This window comes from Papio anubis, chromosome 13, assembly GCF_008728515.1.
Source record: "Papio anubis isolate 15944 chromosome 13, Panubis1.0, whole genome shotgun sequence".
NCBI classification, from domain to species: domain Eukaryota; kingdom Metazoa; phylum Chordata; class Mammalia; order Primates; family Cercopithecidae; genus Papio; species Papio anubis.
Genome location: NC_044988.1, coordinates 277,739 through 300,224, shown reverse-complemented (window position 1 = coordinate 300,224; position 22,486 = coordinate 277,739). Strand labels below are relative to the sequence as shown.

The following is a 22,486-nucleotide window of genomic DNA, read 5'->3' as shown; positions in this document are numbered from 1 at the left end:
CTGTCTGGTTTACTCAAAGCAACCAAGATCTTTAATCTGAAGAAGGTGAGTTATAACAGCTATAAATCCACCTAACGACGCCACAGCAGACTCTACAACCCACCCCTATAGCTTAACAACGTACAGCCAATCACTAATCAACGTGATTGCTAAAACCCACGAGAACTCCTAACAAACCACTTTGTACAGCCCACTCCTTGTCCCCTTTTTTGCCTCCAAAAACCTGCTTGTAACAAAGGCAGAAGGGAGCTCATATCCAAGGTTCCTTGGGTCTGAGCTGTCCAGGCAGCCATCCTCACTTTGGCTCAAAAACGCTTTAAATTATATTTGGTGCTTCAGCTTCTTCCTTTTAGGTCCACACCACTGACTCTCCTTCCCAATCCTAAGGTCTAACTGATGCTTTTGCTTGTAAAAAGCAAAAGGGAAGTGTCCCTTTGTAAATTATTCAGGGCTGTGGGTGTAAACAACAGAAACTCAACTCAACCAGCTTTGACCAAATAAAGTCCTTATCTGAAGGCTGAGAGATCCATAGGAAGGGCAGGGGCACAGAGTGAATGCCGTTTCTCTCCCTTATTCTGCTTCTCCTACATTCTCTGACAGCAGGCTCCTCCCAGTGGCAGGAAACATGGTCCAGTCACTCTCATACCACACATTTCTCAGCCTCCTCTACTCAGCATTCTAACTGGAAATCCCAGGGTAGGACTTGTGCCAAAGGTAAGTAGTAAGATTCCCTTACAGCGGTGCCCCTCAGGCAGGGGGTATAAAGAGAAAGTGGTCTGAGTCCCTTGGAGAGAGACAGTGTGATGCACTTCTATGGCCTTGGGAAGACTTCCGGATTCTGGGAAGGACAGGTTGGCAAGCACTGGTCTTCCTCTTAGACTCTAAGTGAGATCTCAGCAAGATATCTAAGGGGCCAGGCAGGGACCCTCTCCTTCATACGTCCCCAGGAGCCCACCGAACAGTGGAGCACATTGCTGGTGGTATTATCCATCAGAGAAGTAAGATCTAGTTCTGGGCCTACTTCTTCCCAAGTTTAAGGAAGTATTATAGAGCGAGAAGATGTGCACGTGGTCCTGAGAACGAGCACCCTTTCCCTCATCTCTGCCTTTGGAAACATAGTGCAGGTCTCCTTGAACATGCAGGAGCCTTGGACAAGGAAGCTAAAGAAGAAGTGTTCCCTGGATAAAGGACCATAACTGTACCATCAAATAACTTGAAACTATCAAAGTGTTGGTAGGCAGGAGGATGAATCCAACAGGTTCCTTTCATCTGTCCATTTATTCTCCTTACGCTAACTTCCAGCACAAGCATATGCGGCCTTTGAGGGCATGGGAGACGCTCCAAGTTTAAACAGGTAAAATTCAGACAGATGAACCTGGACCACTGGAAAGGTTAGAATAATCCTAAGAAGTTCTCCCCAGACAACACTTAGGCTGAGGAGATGCTGCCTCTGAGGGCTGCACCCAAGTGGTTACCGGGACAGGCACAGGGGCCTGGGCAGGCTTTCTGGGTGCAACTTCGTGCAGTGGCCTGGAGACTGGGGCCGAGCGCCCTATCAGGCAGTGCACCCTGCTGAGCTCTGGGACCCATAATCTCCTGATTGCTTACAGCTCTGCAAGGAGATATCAAAGCCAGGAGAAATGGTTTGAAGCCAAAGAAGTGGTGGTGGGGGGCAGCTGTGGTAGAGAAGGGAGGGCTGATGGGGAGTGGAGAGAGTCCAGAGGGAAGAGGTCTGGGAGGAGGGAGGGAAAGGCCAAGGGAGAAGAGAAATCAGAATTAAATGAAAACAGGGTTTGTAGCTGGGGCCCTCTCAGTGAAGTTCTGCCATGCATGCATTAACCTTCCATCAATGAAAACAAAATCCAAGGACCTCATGCCTGCCTGCTGGGGCACAGAAAGCCTAGGGGACATAATATCTTCCAGGTGGGGGTGCCCAGAAGCACACACTGGTACTTGACAACTCATTTAAAACTGACTGTCAAGGTCAGAACACCACCACCTGCAGGCACATCTGAAACGTCTTCATCCACCCCCCTCTGAGTTCTCTGTTGTTGTTTTAAACTAAAGCACAGTTTGAGCAGCAGACAAGCCTGACAACTGTTCAAACATATGTATGTGCAACTTATTAGCTTGCAAATGGAGATATCTGGAAGCTAAAGACATGTGACCGGTTGGGGGGCAGGTTAGGCACTGACTCTGAGGGGTCAAAGGAGGGGGTCTGAGTGGTAAATTGCTGGGCTGAAGGAAGGAGCCTTCAGTGATGGAGCCCACTCCTGATGGAGTATTTGAAATGATGCTTTTCACTGATGGTGCACAAAGCAGAGGCAGTTATCATGAAAAGGGGCCCCTGCCCTTGAGATCTGTTTATTTTGCAATTAACAAGGGTAAAAGAGGCCCCCTTCGAAACTTTTGCTTGGGGGCCTAAAATTTAAACACCTACTACTGCCTAGGTGCCCGCTGAGTCCAAGAAAATCCAAGCCTCATGATCTAACTAGCTCTTACATCACAAAGAAAATATACATGTAATTTAAATTGCTGAAGGAAACTGAATCACTCCCAACCCTGTTCAAATAAAAAACCTGATTAAAGGCCAGGTGCAGAGGCTCATGCCTGTAATCCCAGCACTTTGGGAGGCTGAGGCAGGTGGATCGCTTGAGGTGAGAAGTTCAAGACCAGCCTGGCCAACATGGTGAAACCCCGTCTCTACTAAAAATACAAAAATTAGCCGGGCGTGGTGGCGGCGCCTGTAATCTCATCTACTCGGGAGGCTGAGGCAGGAGAATCGCCTGAACCCGGGAGGTAGAGTATGCAATGATCCGAGACCGTGCCACTGCACTACAGCCTGGGTGACAGAGTGAGACTCCATCTCAAAAAAAAAAAAAAAAAAAAAAACCCCGTTAAATCAAACGTAGGGCCCTAAGACGTCTGCAGGTTTTTCTAAATCACCCCTTACTTTTCCAGAGAAGAAAATTAGGCCAGGGAGGCCCAGTGACTTGCCCAAAGTCCCCGCCTGTGACTGGATGCAGTTCCCAGGAAGCACAGCCTCCTCCTGAGCAACAGACAGGCAGGAAGCGTCACCAGGGAGCTGTCTCACCCGCTCGCCGGCGCGCTCCAGCCTCCTTCTGACCTTCTCACTTGTGACACGACGGCAAGGTCTGGAGTCAGTGCAAGCTGTCCGGGTGATACCTGTCCACACAGTCCCCACGCACCACACACTGCTCTCCAGCACCTGCAGCAGAATCAGCTGGGAGGACCTGTTAGCCTTCCAGATACCAAGACTGCGGCTCAGTTCACTGAGCCAGAGTCTCCAGGGTAGGGCCCAGGCAGCTGAAGGGACCCCAGGGCACGTGCTAATTCTTTGGGATGAAGGGGAAAGTGATAGAATTTACCTTTCATAATTTTTTTTTCTCATCCTTTCACATTTTCTACTTTGTGTATGTGTTTTGTAGTGTACCTAATATATTAACATTGTACTAAATGCATACAACTTATAAATAAATAAACAAAGATATATGAATTGGGTAATTGCTCAAAAAGAGTCTATAAACAGAAAAGCATGGGGGCCTCCGGCACCAAACTGTGAGTCCCGAGAGGGCAGGACCTGTGCTTCCTCACTGCTGGAAAGCAAAGCCCTTGCCCAGGGCCTGACGCATGCAGGTCAGGTCCTCACTCACACCGACGGAACGTGAAGTGTAGGCTGTATCCTCACCACAATCATTAGAAACAAAGCATGCAATTCCTTCTCCAGCCGTGGCCAGGGACTCCCAGATATTTCTGAAGAGAATCATTTCCCAAAGTGTGTTTTGAGTGGAGGGTTTTTTGAAACCACAGCGGCCCACCAGCCACTCGTAAAAAGGTCCCCGCACAACAGTTGGGGGATACTGCCCATCCTGTCTCTGTCTTCAAGATGCACAGATATACCAGGACATTAAATCAGCATCATAAGAATATTAAAGGCTTTCTTAGAAGCCCTCCAGTAAAGAATCTCTTTAAGTTTTTTTTTTTTTTTTTTGAGACGTGAGTCTCGCCTCTGTCAGCCTGGCTGGGTGCAGGGCCGGATCTCAGCCTCACTGCAAGCCCGGCCCCGGGTTCAGCCCATTCTCCTGCCTCTTCTCTCAGCCTCCCGGTAGCTGGGACTACAGGCTCGGCCACCTCGCCTGGCTAATTTTTTGTAGACGTTTCACCAGAAGCAGGATGGTCTCGACCTCCTGACTCCTCGTGATCCGCCTCCGCCTCGGCCTCCCAAAGTGCTGGGATTTCAGGCTTGAGCCACCGCGCCCGGCCTCTTTTAAGTTTGTTTAATCCATTTATTTCCTAAACTAATTAACCTACAGTTCCTTTTCCCACATTATTAACATTCCACAAAACTAGTCTTCCTTGAAATCAACTTTAGAAACTCCCAGTGTAGATTCAGGCTAAAGGTCTATGCTTCCTCGCGGCCACAGCATCATTAGCATTCACCAGACCTGTCCGTTGATACGTGTCTATCGAGTGAGTTCTTGGCTTTGTCCATCCAACCCTTTCCAACTGCCAGGTTCCAACAGGAGGTTCTACGACTGCACATCTACGGAAAAAGGCAAAACTGCAGCTGGCTCATCCCCAAAGAAAAGCACCATCCTGAGGTCCTCAGGATGTCCTCTTAGAGGAGACCTACTCAAAAACTAGGACCTGCCAACCACGGTTTCCAACAACTTAGCAAGGTGGGCTCCAAGGAGCACAGACCAAGGGTGGGTAGCGTAGTACCAGGCTCACAGGAGCACCCCTCCGCCTTACCTACCCCAAGTCTTGGCTGGGGAACCCAACTATCATCCACACTTTCTTAGAATGAAGTTCCAAGACTTCCATTTTATGGTGAGAAACAGGGAGGTGATTATTCTTAGCAAGCTAGTTGGGAAGGTAGGAGCAGATCTGGTTTGTTCAATGACTGCAGATTTGGCATTCTGTCTTCTGGGAACAATGTCTAGACTTTCCGAGGAGTCACCTCTATAAATAGCATGGTTAGTTAACCATGCAATATAACATGTTCTACTCTGAGCTCCACTCTGGGGTTAAATCAGGGCAGATTTGTGCAATGTACCTCAACTCCCACTTAGTACTCAATTTTTTTAAAAAAAGTAATCCATTTTTGAAGGGCACATCCCCCTCACATCTGTGGCCTTTTAATATAATCAAGTTAACACTTCTCTTAAAGAAAAGTGTTGGGCGCACGCCTGTAATCCCAGCACTTGGGGAGGCCGAGGCGGGTGGACTGCCTGAGCTCAGGAGTTCGCGACCAGCCTGGGCAACACGGTGAAACACTGTCTCTACTAAAATACAAAAAATTAGCCAGGTGAAGCGGCGTGTGCCTGTAGTTCCTGGTACTCGGGAGGCTGAAGCAGGAGAACTGCCTAAACCTGGGAGGCAGAGGTTGCAGTGAGCCGAGATCATACCCCTGCACTCCAGCTTGGGCAACAGAGTGAGACTCTGTCTCAAAAAAGAAAGAAAAAAGAAAAAAGAAAAGGTGGCTGAGACACTCTTCCAATTACTTATTGGGGGTGAAATATAGAAACAAGGCAATTTCTCACCCACTTTATGCAAACAGGCCTCTATGGTGCAGAGGTGGGCTCCAGCTGCATCTTGGCAATATTCCCTCCGGCAGAGCTGTTCACACATTGTCCTCGCCTGAGGACTTTCCAGAATTGGTGTTTTCCCTAAAAGAAATTTACCCTAAACAGAACGACTTACACAGCTCCATGCCCACATGCATGCATCAGCAGTACAGAAGCTGGTTGTATTTGCTCACTCTGGGTACCGGTCTAAGGAGAAAGAGCTGGCAAGACTGGGAATATCCCAAGTTAGGCAACTTTGTGCACTGAACTCCATTGTTCTTTTTCACCCAGGGAGTGTATGTTCTACTCAGTAATGATGCTTCAGTAGAGAAATAAGTGGGAAGGCGGGGAAAAAGCCTTTTCTTTGTAATGGAAAAAATGGCAAGGTGGTGGTGCCGACTGGCCGTCTCAGGCTCAAGGGCTGGAAGACATTAGGAACCTAGGATGACATCAATAGAGAGATTACGAAGGCAGGTAGAGGAATGACTGCTTCAGGAAGCCCTTTCAAAGGCCTGACAATTGCTCTTGAAGGATGGCCCCAGCAGTGTTCTCTGAAGGCAGGACTGGCAGTCTTTGTGTGGGGAGAACAGTTCAAAGAAAACCAAACACTTAAGCATAATCTTTCAGAGGGCGAAGAATCACGGCATAATGATGATAAGATGCTACTTCTCGATCTGACAAGCAACACAGCTGTTTCATGGCAAAAAGAAGATTCTAGTTAACCCAAAAGCTGCGAGTTCACTCTGCCTGTTGCTCCAACAGAAGAGAGAGAGCCTGGCCCCCCAAAAACTCACGTGATCAGGAATTTGCCTGGTATCCAGATTCTATGGCTGCCTCAAAGCCAGCCCACAGTGAATGCTGACCTTCAACGGTATCTTCACTCACAGGCACAGCAAGGTTTCTGTGTGGAGACCCCAAACCACGCACTCGCTGCCTTACACACAGTTACAGGTCAGCCTTGCCTAAGGCTGGACCACCAGACTCTGAGTCATCACAAGATGAGGCCATTTTACTTGTCTCCCTGACTTCCTGCTTCTAAGTGACTTCGGGACATTATATATCCTCTCACACCCGCTCTGTAAAAAACGGACACACGCACACATTCTCACTACCTACCCTGCTCAGTACAAACGGGTATTGTCAAGACGAACAAAATCATCCCAGCCAAGAGTCCCAGAAGAACATCGCCTCACGAACACCAGTTACTATTTCAGGAACACAAACATGAAAGAACCAGAACACATTCGAACGGGAAAGGCCCCACCTATAACATAGGATGCAAATAAAGTCCAATAATTTTCTCAAGAAGGAAAATTGAAATAAAAAACGGAGAAAGTGAACACAAAGAAAGCAACAAAAGGGAGGCACACATGGGCACAGATCGCCTTGCACGTGCCTCGCAGTTCACAGCTCATTCTGTCTGTTCATCTCTACAGCAACGGCAGGGCTGCCAGTAAACAAGGGATTACAATTTTGCAGAAAAAAGGATGGTATGAGCTGCTTTCTATCATTCACACCCACCTGTTCAAAAAAGCAGAGAAGAGTTATACTGCAAAACAGGAAAGAAATGCCCATTCAACATCTTTTTAAAAAACAATCCATGCAGAAAGAAAATTGAGAATTTATTAAAATCTGAGAAAGAAACGACAACAATAACAAGTAACAAAACCCACGCACAAAACAAAACTATGCAGCACATCAGAGAAAGTCGAGAAGCTGGCAGCCGTGGTGAACTAATTTAAGGCTCACAGTCTGATTCCTGAGGCAAAAAATCACTATGGCTGCACCTTGCCTTGAAATCGGGGTCACATCCCCTGAAATCTAAAGAAGGATTGTTTAAAAGTATGGTGGTTTCGGTTTGAAGGATCAAAAATTCAAGTAAAGCCAACAAAGAACAAGCCAAGAAAAATCCTCAAAGCTGTGCAACCTTGCTACTTAAGATAATGACAGAAATTGACGACTGCTTCCTTCCCCAGCAGAAAGGAGCACAATTAGAGAGCTGAAAACAACAGGCCCTTGGTGCCAGCACGTTCTGTTTTGCTTATTCTATTACACATTGGCAGGGAGATAAGAATAAACAGGACAACACCCTGTCTAACCCGCGAGGCGGGAGTGGAGGAAAAAGCCGGTTACATTCATTCTTGGGCATGTACCTGCGTACCGTTTATTTGCAAATTGAGGTACTTAAGAAAATTGTGCAATAGTCAGGAGCTAGCAGAAGCATTCAGAAGTCTTTATTGCACAATCAAATCTTTTAAGAATAAGCCTGGGTAAGAGGGAGCTTTATAGTTTTTCCTTAGAGTGAAGCATATTGTGAAGATTTTAATAATTGATAATTTTCTCTACGGTCTTTAATTGTCAATCCTATTTTCATTCAAAAAACCTTTAAAACTAGGATGAGCAAATATACAGCCACAGCTTCCCTCTCTGTGACCAATGACGTCCAAAAACCTTGCGGAGAATCAATCAGCAGCTGCGGGGGAAGAAAACGTGGTATCCAGGACTCCTCCCTTGTCTACAAAGGGACGTTGCCAGTCTGGATGCCAGGTGTCCTGACAGCTTGGGCCGTGGGGCGTTCCGCTCAAGAACGGCAGCTGCTACGCCAGCCGGGTTCTCACCAGCCAGTCGGGAGATGGCATGGGTATCTGCGGTCCCAAGAAAAAAAAAAAAAAGATTTGGTCTCTTCCCATAACCCCTGTCTGCCTAGAATGATGGACCTGACTCAATCTTGCCATTTCTTAGTGGCTCACTTGCTCCTGGCACCCAAGCTGACTAAGGACGGGGCTAAGGAAAGCCATTCTAAGACCTCACTGACCTGCCACCATCCTGGCCTTCACTCTACTCCTCCAACCCACGAGAGTGGTTCCCACCTTGAGGCCTGTGGACTGAGAGCAGATGGTCACAAAGCTGAGTCCTTTATATTCTTCAGTCTTAGCCTGAATGTCACTCTTTAAGGAAGCTTTTCCCTCTCACCCTAACAATGCTATTGATTCTCCCACTGTGACACTTACTTGATTTTATTTTCTTCATAGCATACGTCTTAATTACTTGTTTCACGCACACTAATTTTCTCCTGACTAGAATGTCCATTTCATAAGGACAGAGACCTCCTCAATCTCGTTCACCCTTGTAGGCTCTGCATCGTAAGTACTATCTGGCACACAGTATACACTTGATAAATATTTATTGTAAGAATAAATAAACAAGAACCAAATGATCAAGACTATCTGGTGAGGACAAGAACAAGAACGAGTGGGGAAAAGGTCAAAGAATCTGTCACCTGTCATCAGCCACACGATAGTCATTTTTTCCCCTCAATTTTCCCCGTGGGATGAAGGGTGAAGATGCACGTGAACAGCTGAGCCGTGAAGCAGAACTACAGAACACAGGGCTTGTAACTTCAGGGTTCTTCACGGAAAACCACTCTGAAATAAGTTGCAAGAGATTCTTGAAATTCAAATACAAGGAAAGAAAAGAACATATTTGGATGTCAGCAAGGTAGTTCTGCCAACCTAATTATGCCCATGACATGTAATTGTGAACTGCTGAAAGACAAATGTGAAGCAAAGCATTTATTACACACACATACAAGTAAGATTAAGGTGTTCATTTTAAGCAACTGTCATAAGCCTGGTTCTAGAATATGATTCCATTAACATTACTGCTGTTATAACAGAGAGTGTAAGTGTGATGATGAGCTCCTTTCATGTATTTCTCAAAATTAAGATATCACACTTGCCAGTCAATCCCCAGCAGAGACTCTGAGAACACACAAGGACCATGAAAATGGTAGAATATTAATTAAACCAACGGGAAGAGAGCTGTGTGTACTTCAGAGATGCATTTTAAACGCATGCATATCTTCATACAGACATCACAGTAGTCAAGTCAAGGAACGTACACTTTACGGTTCCTGATATGGCAGATTCCGTGTTCATGGAAGGCAAAAACGCAATGGAACAAAAACTGAAAGGCCAGGCACACCCGCCGAGGAGAGCATCTGAAAGGCAAACCGGCGATTTTTCTCAGCAGAGAAGGAACGCCCCTCTCCCCTGAACAGTGATGCGGAAAAGGACTGGGGCAGGGAGGGGCCAGTTAGTAATGGCTCCTGTTATATTAAAAGGTGACAAAAATCATGAAGAGCAGTACTGATAAATGTTCTAGTTACTGCCATGTTTGAAAAGCATTCAAAATTCTAAAATATTACTTGTGTATTATTTACCTTCTTATAAACTGATTTGTCATCATCATACATTCAAGTTTTATAAATGTGTTTCTTCCCCACTTCACTGAAATACCAGAATCGAGCGCAAAAACAGAATCGAAGAGGAGACCTTTCAGCTTATTCATGAAAACCATGACACACAACGTTTAAAATAGTGAACTCATCCTGAATATCATCCAAAATGCTCAGAAACTCCTGACACATCAATAACAATGTTCCCATTTTAGTTCAGGAGGGAACGTTTAACATCATTTGCCAAAAAAGAAAATACACAGGAATGGCATAAAACCAGCCGTTCACTAGAGTTAAGACCCGATCACTAAAGAAGTCCAGAGGTATGGAATTTATCATCTTGCCTACATGTTTATAAAATATGGACTCGGGAAGGAGCCATTTAATTTACCAAGAAGCCCGCTGATCTCTTGGCGTATTATATCTACGAGGACAATGGTAAGTTTCAGTGTGGAGGTCTTTTTGGGCGACTCCTCCTAGCCTTGAAGTTTCTCTATTCCTGTTTAGGGTACGAAGCTGACTTACAAAACCATCGTTTTTGTTCTAGTTTTGCTTTATAAAACCTCAAGCAAAGCCTCGACCGTAAATAAAGCAGCAGGGCCCCAGTAGCCAGCTGAGTCACAAACCCCACTCAGCCGCATGTGGCCCAAGGTGTTGGGATCCCGACAGAGTCAAGCCAAGCAAGTGGAACCAGCTGAAGTCAGAGTTTGGAAAAACAGAGCGCTCCCCTTCCCCACCCCGACTGGCAGTGGAAGATACCACAGTCCTCCTTCCACAGCTCTCGTCCAGGGAACGGTAACGAGCCCAGAAGAACATCCAGACCCGGGCAGACTTCACCTCCACAGTCTAAAAGGAAGGGAACGATATTTGACAACCCACCAAATTCTGAATGTGCGGTTCTCCTGCTTTTAAGCATAAAAGCGTCTTGTTGCTGCTCAGTTATTATCACCACCATATTTTTCAACATTTGTGCCCAGGACCATTTGGCCTTACGGTACTTACGCTTACTACTTTAAAAATACAGAGTTAAGCATGTTTAAATCACTTTAAATATTGCAAAAAGCAGCAAACACACAGCCTACCTGCTTGGGCATGCAAAGTTGAAAAGAGAAGCTCTATAGAATGGCCTGCAGGTCAGCTCATTCTGGCTTTGGCAGACTGATGTCAGGAAGGAGCTGTAGAAGACAGAATCCTGTGCACGAACAATACTCTGCCTTTGGTTCCCTCAGGCCAGAACTCGGAACTGCCAGCAAACATGCCTTAAAAAACTGCAGTTCTCATAAAGCGCTAAAAACTCCCAAGCAAATAGGGCCCCTCAAACCCGTGTACAAGTAAGAAACATGTAATGAACAACTCTTTCTTCACCAACACTCCTACTACTTAAATTAAGTCCGGCAGACTCTTCAAAGGGACAAAAGAAGCCCCCCCACCGCCGTTACGACAAATTCTATATATAGACATCCAAGACAATTATATGATGCACATAACCAAATATATATAATTATCCTAGTTTCTGCATTCCCATTATCTTCATAAATAGAGGATAAAAATCAGTCTAAATGACTTTCTCAGACCTCCTCAAGGATTAAGGCGAGCCAGCCAGTCTTTTGAAAGTACATGTACGTAGTAAAGATCAAAAGCAAATGTTCTGGTCAGTTCTTTTCTGCTCATGATTTTACTGAGAATGTGTGCAGTTTTCAGGGAAAACACCACAAATGACAGCTGCTCAAAAGCATGGGAATTAATTGGCAGCAGGAATTTCCTTGACTAATAGGGAAAAACTTGAAGTCACATGTTTTGATGAGCTTATTTTTCCCATCCTCAGTCAAGCATATTCACTGTTAATGATTAAGATTTTCAAATGGAAATATAACCAAGCACATTCTCTATCTTTTCTCACTGGAACACAGACACCCATTAATGACTGAACAATGGCATTAATGAACAGATTTTAGCTTACATAAATACAGGGAGCCAAACCAAGACACAATAGCAAAAGTGCATTTATTACATTAAAAAACAGTAGCACGTGACTCCTTCTCTGCCCCCCACAGTAAGTCATCTGCTTTGAGCTGTTTTTCTGGCAGTAGGGATGGATTTACACTGATCCATCCACAGTCTATTTGACACAGGGGCTCTCAAGTCGGTGCCCTTGTGCCCAGTGGTGAGAATGGACGAGACAGCTGGTCAGGATTAGGTGAGCAGCCTGTGGCCTTGGGACCAAGTCATGTTACTGTGCCCAGAGCCCGATGCTATAACCTTGGGCTCATTAGCATTATGCTGTCATCATCCAAGCTAACAGCCACTGATCAGCCATGACCCAACACTCACCACTCAGGGGCACTCTGCATTCTCAGTCTCAGCAACAATGTGAGCCTTTTCTTTTCAACACAGTCTGAACTGAGCCCACGACACTCAAAGGCTCATGCATGAGGGAGTCTGCATTAAAATTGTTCCTCAAGGCAGCAATGAGATGTCCAAGCATGAGCAACCACAGCCCTTCCATTCTAATCAAATGACAGCTCTGACAGAGCTCAAGGAAAGCAAGACATAGTCAAAGAATTTCCAAAATGTACGTACCCCAAGTGCCACAACGGAACAACATACCTGGCCATCCCCAGACTTGGAAAGTTGGCAGGGACGATGAGAACATCCAGCCGAGAGAACGGGTGTGTTCCCAGAACAGAATGTGCTGCTGAGAGGCAAGGTGGGATCAGCTGCAGAAGGGTCTCTTGGCAGGCACCCGTGAGGCACACAGGGGCAAAGACACGATGAGGAATGATCTGCTGGGTGGTGGCAAAAGCGTTCTGGAAGCGGCAGGGGTATTCCATGTGACTGCAAACACCAACATGCCTGGGAACAACACAGAATAAATGGGAAACCATGTTTATCATTCTTGCTGTGGAGGTGAGGCAATCTTGCAGACGTAGACAACGCTTAGGAGACAGAGGTTCAGACAGACTCACAAGCAAAGACTGTTCATTTCAATTCTTGGTTTGGCTCTGTGCAGCAGTGAAAATTTACAGGATAAAAACTTACTCGTGTGTTTGAATCAACAGACTAGCTTCAATCTAAGGTAAGTGAAAGCACTAAAACTTGTTTGAGAATTAACTTTGTTGTGGGGGGACCTCTAAGACTCAAAACAGTAAAACCTCTCACCAAAATACAAACAATTCCTGCCCTCGATTAGGTGTTTTCAAGTATCACCATATGAACAATCTCCAAATTAGAGACAATTCCTAACCCAGACAGGAAGGAGCAGTACACACAAGTTAAAGATCCAATTCTGGGATTACCTAGAAGAAAAGACTTGGACTGAGGCAGAACCATGAACCCAACGAAAGTTACAGGCTCAAACTCCTCAAAAGAACACAAACCATTTTACTGAATAGTAATCTGGATGTTCTTTTCACAGCCCATCAAAAGCTGTTATTAAGGAATACAGAGGCACTTCTGATACAGTATTTTTCCCAACCCACTTTCAGTACAAATTTAACTGAGCCAACCTTTTAAGGAAGCAGATCAGACCCCCGCCTGCTTCATCTGACCACTGCCAGTTATTCCATCAAAGGCTGAACGGAAAGAGAATTCCTAGAACCTGACTCACAGGCCTCAAGAGAACTTATCTACTCAAACCTATATCCAATAGTACTCCATTTTTTCACCTGCTAACATGTCTTTTATTCAAACACAATGAAAAACCCCTCTAATCATTATTATTTATTTTATTTTATTATTTTTTTTTTAGATGGAGTCAAGCTCTGTTTCCCAGGCTGGAGGGCAGTGGTGTGATCTCAGCTCACTGCAACTTCCACCTCCCAGGTTCAAGTGATTCTCTTGACTCAGCCTCCCGAGTAGCTGGGATTACAGGCGCTGCCACCACGCCCGGCTAATTTTGTATTTTTAGTAGAGACGGGGTTTTTCCATGTTGGCCAGGCTGGTCTCAAACTCCCGACCTCAGTTAATCCACCCGCCTCAGCCTCCCAAAGAGCTGGGATTACAGGCATGAGTCACCGCGCCTGGCCTATCATTATTATTATTATTTAACATAGGGTTTCACTCTGTTGCCCAGGCTGGACTGCAGTGGCAGGGTCATAGCTCACTGTAGCCTCCAACTCCTGGGCTCAAACAATCCTCCTACCTTAGCCTCCTGAGTAGCTAGGACTACACGCATGTTGCCATGCCACATGCAGTTCTATTTTTTTTTTAAGAGATGGGGTCTGGAGATGGGGTCTCACTTTGTAAGCCAGAGTGGTCTCAAACTTCTGGATTCAAATGATCCTCCTGCCTCAGCCTCCCAAAGTGCTGGAATCACAGGCACGAGCCACCGCACTCAGTCAATTCTAACTACAGGTGCTCACTTGATTCACAGTGAATAATGAAAAATCTTAAGATGCTAGCATGTCCCAATATGGGCAGAATGCAACAATTCCTCTCCAAATGTACGAAGCACCTTTCACTTACCCAAGGCCAGCGCTCAGGAGACCATATGGCTAGGTACAGATAAGCCTCACCTTCTACCAGCATGGGTCATGGACACAGCTTCCAGCACCGAAGGCATTTCACCACAGCAGAGAGTAAGAAAATGGATGGAGGCCCATAAAAACGTGTCAGAATAAGACGACATGAAGGATATAATTCTTGACATTGAATTCTGGCCAAAGTTCCTGGATTGATAACCTTGCTTTGTGGAGAGAGTGAGTCAAGGTGCCTGCTGGTGAACATTTACCTAAAAAGGCTGCAATGTCCACCTAATGACAAGTACTGTGCTGGTGCACGAATGTGGTCAAAGGTCTTGAGAAGTGAAAAATGCCATTGATGAAATTAACCACCATGATATCTTTTTCTCATGTATTTACACAGGTATATAATGTGCTACCATCATTTCAGTTCATATCATCTCTATTGCAAAGCTTTCAGATCATGTTAAACCAGAGAAACTGGACATGTGCAGGCATCTTCTGGACACAGCTGAGGAATAAGCTCACATTATATCTACCACAGCACAGTTTTGCAAAAAGGTCATTCTAATGGCCTCTAAACACAACACAGGGAAAGATGATTTCTTGCTGCCAAGAACCCGAAAGTTAGAGAATACTGAGGTAGCCAAAGATATACCCAAAAGTGTTTGGCTTGATGAATTTCTGATGATCGTACACAACCCAAACCTGAGAGACAACATTCCGTCTCCATGGAAAGTTCTCTCATATTCTTTTCCAGTCAGGAACAAGGTGAGTTAGAGTCTCTCTGGGAATAAAAGGCACTAGTTCAGATGACGAAGATGACTCCGGTTGTGTGAATTAGTACTGTTATAATCAAAGCCTGGGAAGAAATGCAGGACTTTAAGGCACTCAAGCTCTGACCAGGTGAGAATAGTAAGGCTCCCACAGAAATGGAAATGGAAGGGGCAACAGGAAAGCCACTCTGCGCTCCCACATAGCGATCAGGAAACCTGGGCTTCACGGTTTTCTCAGACCGGCTCACTTGTGACCAAGGCAGGCAACTCAGTATCTGGGGCTTCTTTTTCCCCATCTTTAACATGGTCTCACCAAAGTGGCTGCTGGAGGAGGTAAGGAAATAGTTAGAAAAGGATAGGAGAGGCCAGACACTGTGGCTCATGCCTGTAATCCCAGCACTTTCGGAGGCTGAGGCAGGTGGATCACTTGAGGTCAGGAGTTTGAGACCAGCCTGGCCAACATGGTCAAACCCCATCTCTACTAAAAGTACAAAAAAATTAGCCAAGTGTGGTGGCGCATGCCTGTAATCCCAGCTACTTGGGAGACTGAGGCAGGAGAATCACTTGAACCTGAGAGGCAGAGATGCAGTGAGCGAAGATCGCACCACTGCACTCCAGCCTGGGTGACAGAGCATCACTCTGTCTCAAAAACAACAACAACAAAAAAGGGTGTGAGAGAATTTACTAACTTACTGCAGAGACAGCGTGTTCTCTGTCGGGTTTAGGCTGTGTGCAACATCGTAAACTCATTAAGCTGAACACTTAAGATCTGCACATTTTGTTGTATGTTAATTATACTTAAAAGACACTATGATTCTATGATAACTGAGCACACAAGCCATTCTTCATAGAATTGCCTTATTTCTGAAGAGGTCAGGGGGTTGTACTTTTTTTTTGTTTGAGACGGAGTCTCATTCTGTCGCCAGGCTGGAACGCAGTGGTGCAATCTCGGCTGTAACCTCCAACTCCCAGGTTCACGCCATTCCCCTGCCTCAGCTTCCCATAAGCTGGGACTACAGGTGCCCGCCACCACGCCCAACTAATTTTTATATTTTTAGTAGAGACGGGGTTTCACCATGTTGGCCGGGATGCTCTCGATTTCCTGACCTCGTGATCCGCCCGCCTCGGCCTCCCAAAGTGCTGGGATTACAGGTTGAGCCACCGCGCCCGGCCGACTCTGTGCTTTTTACAAATAGTCTTCCATAGATTCAGCACCGACTCAAACATGCCGTACTTCCTACCAAAGCAACTTTTCATTACTTTACAACGCTAAAGAAGACCTGTTCCCCACCAGATTCTTCTTTCAAATAATCAGTCTCAATGCGTTTTCTTCTTTGTAGTGCCCATTTTCCATGCCTTTAATCATTTTTGCTAAGTTCCTTTGGACTTTATCCAAGTTTCTGTGTCATGTTTAAACTGTGTGGCCCCCACAAAGACCTCAAGAGGTTAAAGAAACAAAACACAAAGATTCCCCTGTGGCTGAAGAAGGTTATACTACAGCTGAATAAAATTAATAAACTTTCAACAGCTTATCTGAAAGCCTGATAATCAATGTATTTACTAAAATGCTCACCCAGAGTGGCTGGAGCATGTGTGAAAGTGGAGCTGGAAGAGGGAACGTTCTCACTATAATTTTACTCACATGAACATCGATCATAAAAGTTCAGTGACCAACACTTTGGCCAAATTTCTGGAACCCAGATGAGCACCTGAGGCAAACGAAAACCTGTGGTATAGCAGGCCCCTGTGGACGTTGGATTTACATGAATTTGATTGGTGGTCTTAGGAAGGTTTGAAGTAGAACGGGTGCTGGAGAAGGCAAAAGGGACCAGATGTGAACATAACCAAAAAACACCACTGTGACTGGCACTTCAGAGCACCTTTGCTGACAAACTTTGCATGGAGTCAGAAACGTAATGGATGAAAAAAGCCACTTTCTGACAACTGAAGGCGGCACACGTGAAGCGCACAGCCAGGGCAGGACTAAGCAAATGCAAGCTGTGATTTTATCAGTAGCATGTTCCTGAAGGACGAGCATCTTGATAAAGGAAGGGAAAACTCATAGTTTATGAGACATGGAAGGGGGCATGGGAGGAACCCCATTCACCAGGCCTCCCAGTTTCATGGAAAGATGCACTTCCTAGAGTGGCACCCGGACCTCTCTCCCCAGCTTACCTGACTGCTGGGCCACACAGACTTTCTCTTTCGAACCTGCCTGCCCACAGAGGGTGCACTTTGGACCTGCTCCTGCCATGTGTCGGGTGGACTCTGCATCTGTGTTACAGAGGCCAGCAGCAGTCCAGCTGGGCTGGTAACTGGGTGGGTAAATTTGTCTCATTTGGAAATGGAGTCTCAGAAATCCCACTGAGACCATGCACCTGAGCATTCCTTCAGTCCAGCTTCTGTCAATAATAAAACCTTTATTTTTATCTCCTCTGTCTGTTCCTCAACTGGTGAATTCAGGACGCAAGAGAGGAGTTGTACCTGCTTCTTCCCCTAAAGCCTGACAGGAATTTTAGACATCCCAGAATCTTCATTTGATTTAAGCATTTCTTCCTCCTTTCAGAATAGTGGATGCAAGAAAACTGAGAAGCCATTTAAGCTGCTTCTGAGCAGGAAGGAGAGAGCACAGAGTCAGTGGCTGCTGCCCACTCCCCAACCCCACATCTCTTTGGAATATGGCTAGAAAGGCAAAATAACAAATGTCTGTCCTTGCCTTCCCCTAGCCTTCCAAAGGCACACATTTTCCAACTGAGCAGCTCCTCTAAGAATCAATCAGTGCTGAGGCCTTAGATGAAAAACAGAAGAGTACTTCGTCACCATCGAGAATCTGAGGAGCCACGGACAAAGCCTTCATCTGTAGATAAGGAAGGTGTGGCTTTGTCCGAAGAGGTACATCCAACCACCAAGAATGGCACTTTCAAGCTCAAAGGCATTGCTCTCGACTTCCGTTTTCTGTTCCAACACAACACACTCCCGTCAATCATGGTGGCTCAAATCATAGCAGTGACTCTCCAGATGGGAAGGTGGATCAGACTCCATGTGAGGCATCAATGTTACATATAGTTTTTTAAAGTCTCCAGGTAAGATTCTGACTCACCCCTCTCTGGGGTCAGGCCTGGATATAAATCCAGGTATTGCTACTTAGTAGATATATTAATGTTAACAAGTTACTATCTGAGCTTCAACAGCCTTATCTATAAAATGGGAATAATAATCTATCCAATCTGTCTTGCAGGCCTATCCTTAGGACTAAAGGAGATTACATTTAGATCAAGACTTAGTTTCTGACTTGGAACAACCAATGGCTACTGTATCAAGTCAGGATAGCCTAGGATATGCTGCAGTGACAAACACCCCTGGTGTTTCAGTGGCTTAACACAAAACAGTGTGCTTCTTGCTAATACCAAGTCCACTGCAGATCTAAGCGGCTCTCCAGAGCACCTGTCATCCTCACCCGGAAATTCAGGCCCCCTGAAATTACAGAACAAAGCCTCCTGTGTGATCCTACTGCAGGGAAGAGAGCACGGGAGGATCTCACACGAAATTAAAGTTCCCACATGAAGCTAGCATATGTCACTTCTGCCCACAATTCCCTTCTTCCCTCAAGAATACAGAAGTAAAATCTAATACGCAATCTAGGATGTTCACATAGCTCAGGGAAGACAGTCCAAACGAGGCAAGCTACCGAACAGGAAGTGGAAATGACTTCCCTTCTGCCAAACAAGGCAAAATGCGGCAATAATACGTGCCCACCGGAAGACAGAGAACACAGCTTCATCTCTGAAAGGCAAAACACGGCAATAATACGTGCCCACCAGAAGAGAGAGAACGTAGCGTCATCTCTGAAAGATGAAGACCAACGGCCGCAGTTACTGTGGTACTCGTAAAAGCAGCAAGGCAAAATAAAACCAACACAAAAAGAATCTGCATTAGGAGCGTATCTTAGCTGGTTTTCAAGGAGTAATGAATCATCTCTACCATTACTCTGGGCTTTCTCCACCAGAAGGTACCGACTTAGCGACCGTCTGTCAATAGGAAAAACGACTCCGTTGAGCTGGGTATAAAATCCTAGGAGCGCTGCATGATGCACGTGCTGTGCATCTTCTCGGCGGCCCCCTTCTCCTTCTTTTGGCTCTCAAAGCTAGAAACCATTGAACATCTAGACAGGCTGCCAGTAAATATCCAGTGGCCTATACTAATTTTTTAAAGCCTCAAAATGATTTTATCTGGTTCATACTTAAAAGAAATCACTACTGATGTTAACAAAGCCCTGACCAAGCAGGATTCCCTTAACCCAAGGGCTTTGCATCAGTTTCCTTGTGTCCTGTGCTCCTAAAGCAGCGACTAGCCCCACTGAGGGAGCTGCTGTCCCCACAGTGCACCGCTGACAGCAGTTGGTACAACCAACACAGCAGAGTAGCATAGAAAGTAATCCATCAGCAGCTTTGTTTTTGACCACATAAGCACCGAAAACCAAACCTAAAAGGCATGGGAGGAGAGGAGGCATTGAATCTGAGGATTCCTTGAATTTAGCCAAACACATATAAATATTTCAGCACACTTCACAGGATTTCATATATACTTACCTTCTTCTCTCTTTCTGCATAAATAATAGGCTCACATCTCTTCTTCTCAACACTTTTTCCTTTCTTTTCCAAGACAGAGTCGCGCTCTGTCGCCAGGCTGGAATGCAATGGCGCAATCTCGGCTCACTGCAACCTCTGCCTCCCAGGTTCAAGCAATTCTCCTGCCTCAGCCTCCCAAATAGCTGGGATTACAGACAGGTGCCACCATGCCTGGCTAATTTCTATATTTTTAGTAGAGATGGGGTTTCACCATGTTGGCCAGGCTGGTCTTGAACTCCTGACCTCGTGATCCACCCACCTCAACCTCCCAAAGTGGGGGATTATAGGCCTGAGCCACGGCGCCCAGCCTCTCTTTCTTCTTCTTTTTTTTTTTTTTTGAGACAGTCTCAGTTTGTCGCCAGGCTGGAGTGCAGTGGCACAATCTCAGCTCACTGCAACCTCTGCTTCCCGGGTTCAAGCCATTCTCCTGCCTCAGCCTCCCATGTTGCTGGGACTATAGGCATCCGCCACCACACCTGGCTAATTTTTTTGTATTTTTAGTAGAGATGGGGTTTCACCATGTTGGTCAGGATGGTCTCAATCTCTTGACCTCGTAATCCACCCGCCTCGGCCTCCCAAAGTGCTGGGATTACAGGCGTGAGTCACTGCGCCCGGCCCTCTCTTTCCTTTCTAACGGGGCTTTTCCTGCTTTGATTAATCCTATTTTGGTTTAGTTTCTCAGCAGGAGTGACTCACATTCCCAGTGCTTGGAAGAAATGCAGCATACCACTCCCTTAAGTGTTTTTCCCTTCCCAGCAAGTCCCCCCACACAAACCTGAAGTCGGCCTCAGAAGGTGAGAAGGGTGTCTCTGTTGCCGAATCACCCGATGAGCACGGCTCCATCTTCAATTCTGTCCAGCATCCCACTGCAATTGTGAAGGTGGAGGCTGGCATCGGCATGGTTACGTAGTAATACCAGCTTGAGCACCCTATAAACAGGAAGAGAAAACCCGTAATGAGGCCAATATATGATTCTGGGCTCTGCTGTGTAATTTCCTCTCTTGCGGCACTTGAAGAGCTTTTGCGATAAGCTGGTGAGAGCCAGCTCTTGGCGGTCGGTCACGTCAGCAGAAAGGGCACTACTTCAGGTCTCAGGGAAAGCACAGGAGGGACGACGGCTTCAAGGCAACTAGGAAGGTCTGGTCTCTTCCACGGATCAGTCTGAAGCCCTTCACGTGAGGGCAGCAGTGCAGGGGTCCCTCTCAGCTGTACACACAGCAGGCTGTATGCTCCTACAGACAGAATATGTCTCATTCATCCAACACAGTATTTAGCATTTAAAAAATGCTCAATTGATACCAGTTGAATGAGTGAAAGAGTGAGCAAAGCAATGATTGCTTTGTGCTGTAACTATCTTGTCCAAATTCAATTCAGGCCAATCTAAACACATGAGACTAGGGAAGGGGGACACTTGGGTTTTCACGCCCACTCTGAAATTAATTAGCTGTGAGAGTTCAGGTCTTACCCTTAGTCCCTTTTATCTGTTTAGCTGGTCTTCCACTCCTTGCTGAGCAGATGAAAAGCAGGTGTAGAGGTTCAACGGAGCCAAGGACTCCTAACTAACTAGTTTGTAACAGGACTAGGATTAGAGCTGGGGCTCCCCATTCCAGTTGAGGGTGTACTCTCCACTTGGTCCAAACCTTAGAGGCTTTTTATCAAAGGAATGAATGGCTGATAACTTATAACACTATACTCCCCTCATTTCTAAGATGTAAAAATGACTTTCACGTTTCTGAAATCTGAATGTGTCATACAACCTGATTTAACATAGTATTTTTTCTGAGCATCTGCTATACATTAATCATGTGTCTTAAGAAGAATTGATATCATCTTTTTTTAACTTTTATTTTAGGTTCAGGTGCAAGTTTGTGTAACAAACTTGGGTAAACTGCATCATGGGGCAGGGTGGGAGCAGGTTTAGTGTATAGATTATTTTGTCACCCAGGTAATAAGCATAGTACTCAACAGGTAGTTTTTCTTTTTTGAGACAGGGTCTCGCTCTGTTGCCCAGGTTGGAATGCAGTGGCGTGATCACAGTTCACTGCAGGCTCAACCTCTTGTATACCCAATATCCAATGTCTCAAGTGATTCTCCCACCTCACCCTCCCAAGTAGCTGGGACTACAGGTATATGCCACCACACCCACCCAGCTTAATTTTTTTGTTTTTGTTATTTTTAAAAAGACAGGTTCTCACTATGTTGCTCAGGCTAGTCTTGAACTCCTGGGCTCAAGCAGTCCTCCCACCTTGGCCTCCTGAAGTGCTGGGATTACAGGCTTGAGCTACTGTGCCCAGCCTGATAGGTAGCTTTTCTGTCCTCACCCTCCTCCCACCCTCCACCCTCCAGTAGGCCCTGGTGTCTGTTGTTCCCTTCTTTGTATCCATGTGTACTCAGTGTTCACCTCCCACTATAAGTAAGAACGTGCAGTATTTGGTTTTCTGATGCTGTGTTAGTTCGCTTAGGATAATGACCTCCAGCCCCATCCATATTGCTGCAAAGGACATTATCTCATTCTTTTTTATGACTGCACAGTATTCCACGGTGTAGATGTACCACATTTCTTTATTCAGTCTAACATTGATAGGCATTTAAGTTGACCCAATGTCTTTGCTACGGGATATCACCTTCTGTTACGGAACACGTTTCTCCTCTCCTCATGCTCCCAGAGGGAGGAGCTTGTTAGCACAAATCTCTTTCGGCCCCTCACACCCTCCTTCAGAGAAACAGCTATCGTTCTTTTTCTTGCCTTAAGTTTTAGAGGTTTAAACACATCTGACATCCAATCACTGACCAAACT

General features: G+C 45.8%; 1 protein-coding gene across 17 annotated transcripts in view; it reads right to left on the bottom strand.

Annotated features, from left to right (window-relative positions):
• AOPEP (aminopeptidase O (putative)) overlaps window positions 1-22,486 on the bottom strand; it is a 383,438-nt gene that overhangs the window by 298,627 nt on the left and 62,325 nt on the right. For all 17 annotated transcript variants that reach the window (XR_002517756.2, XR_001895427.3, XM_031654785.1 and 14 more), the window contains exons 4-5: window positions 20,465-20,618; window positions 12,433-12,678 (exon numbers count right to left, since the gene is read on the bottom strand). Coding sequence is in view for 15 of the 17 variants with exons in the window: in XM_031654785.1 (XP_031510645.1) it covers window positions 12,433-12,678; window positions 20,465-20,618 (400 nt within the window). In the remaining 2 variants the exon portion in view is untranslated. The remainder of the gene's footprint in view (window positions 1-12,432; window positions 12,679-20,464; window positions 20,619-22,486) is intronic.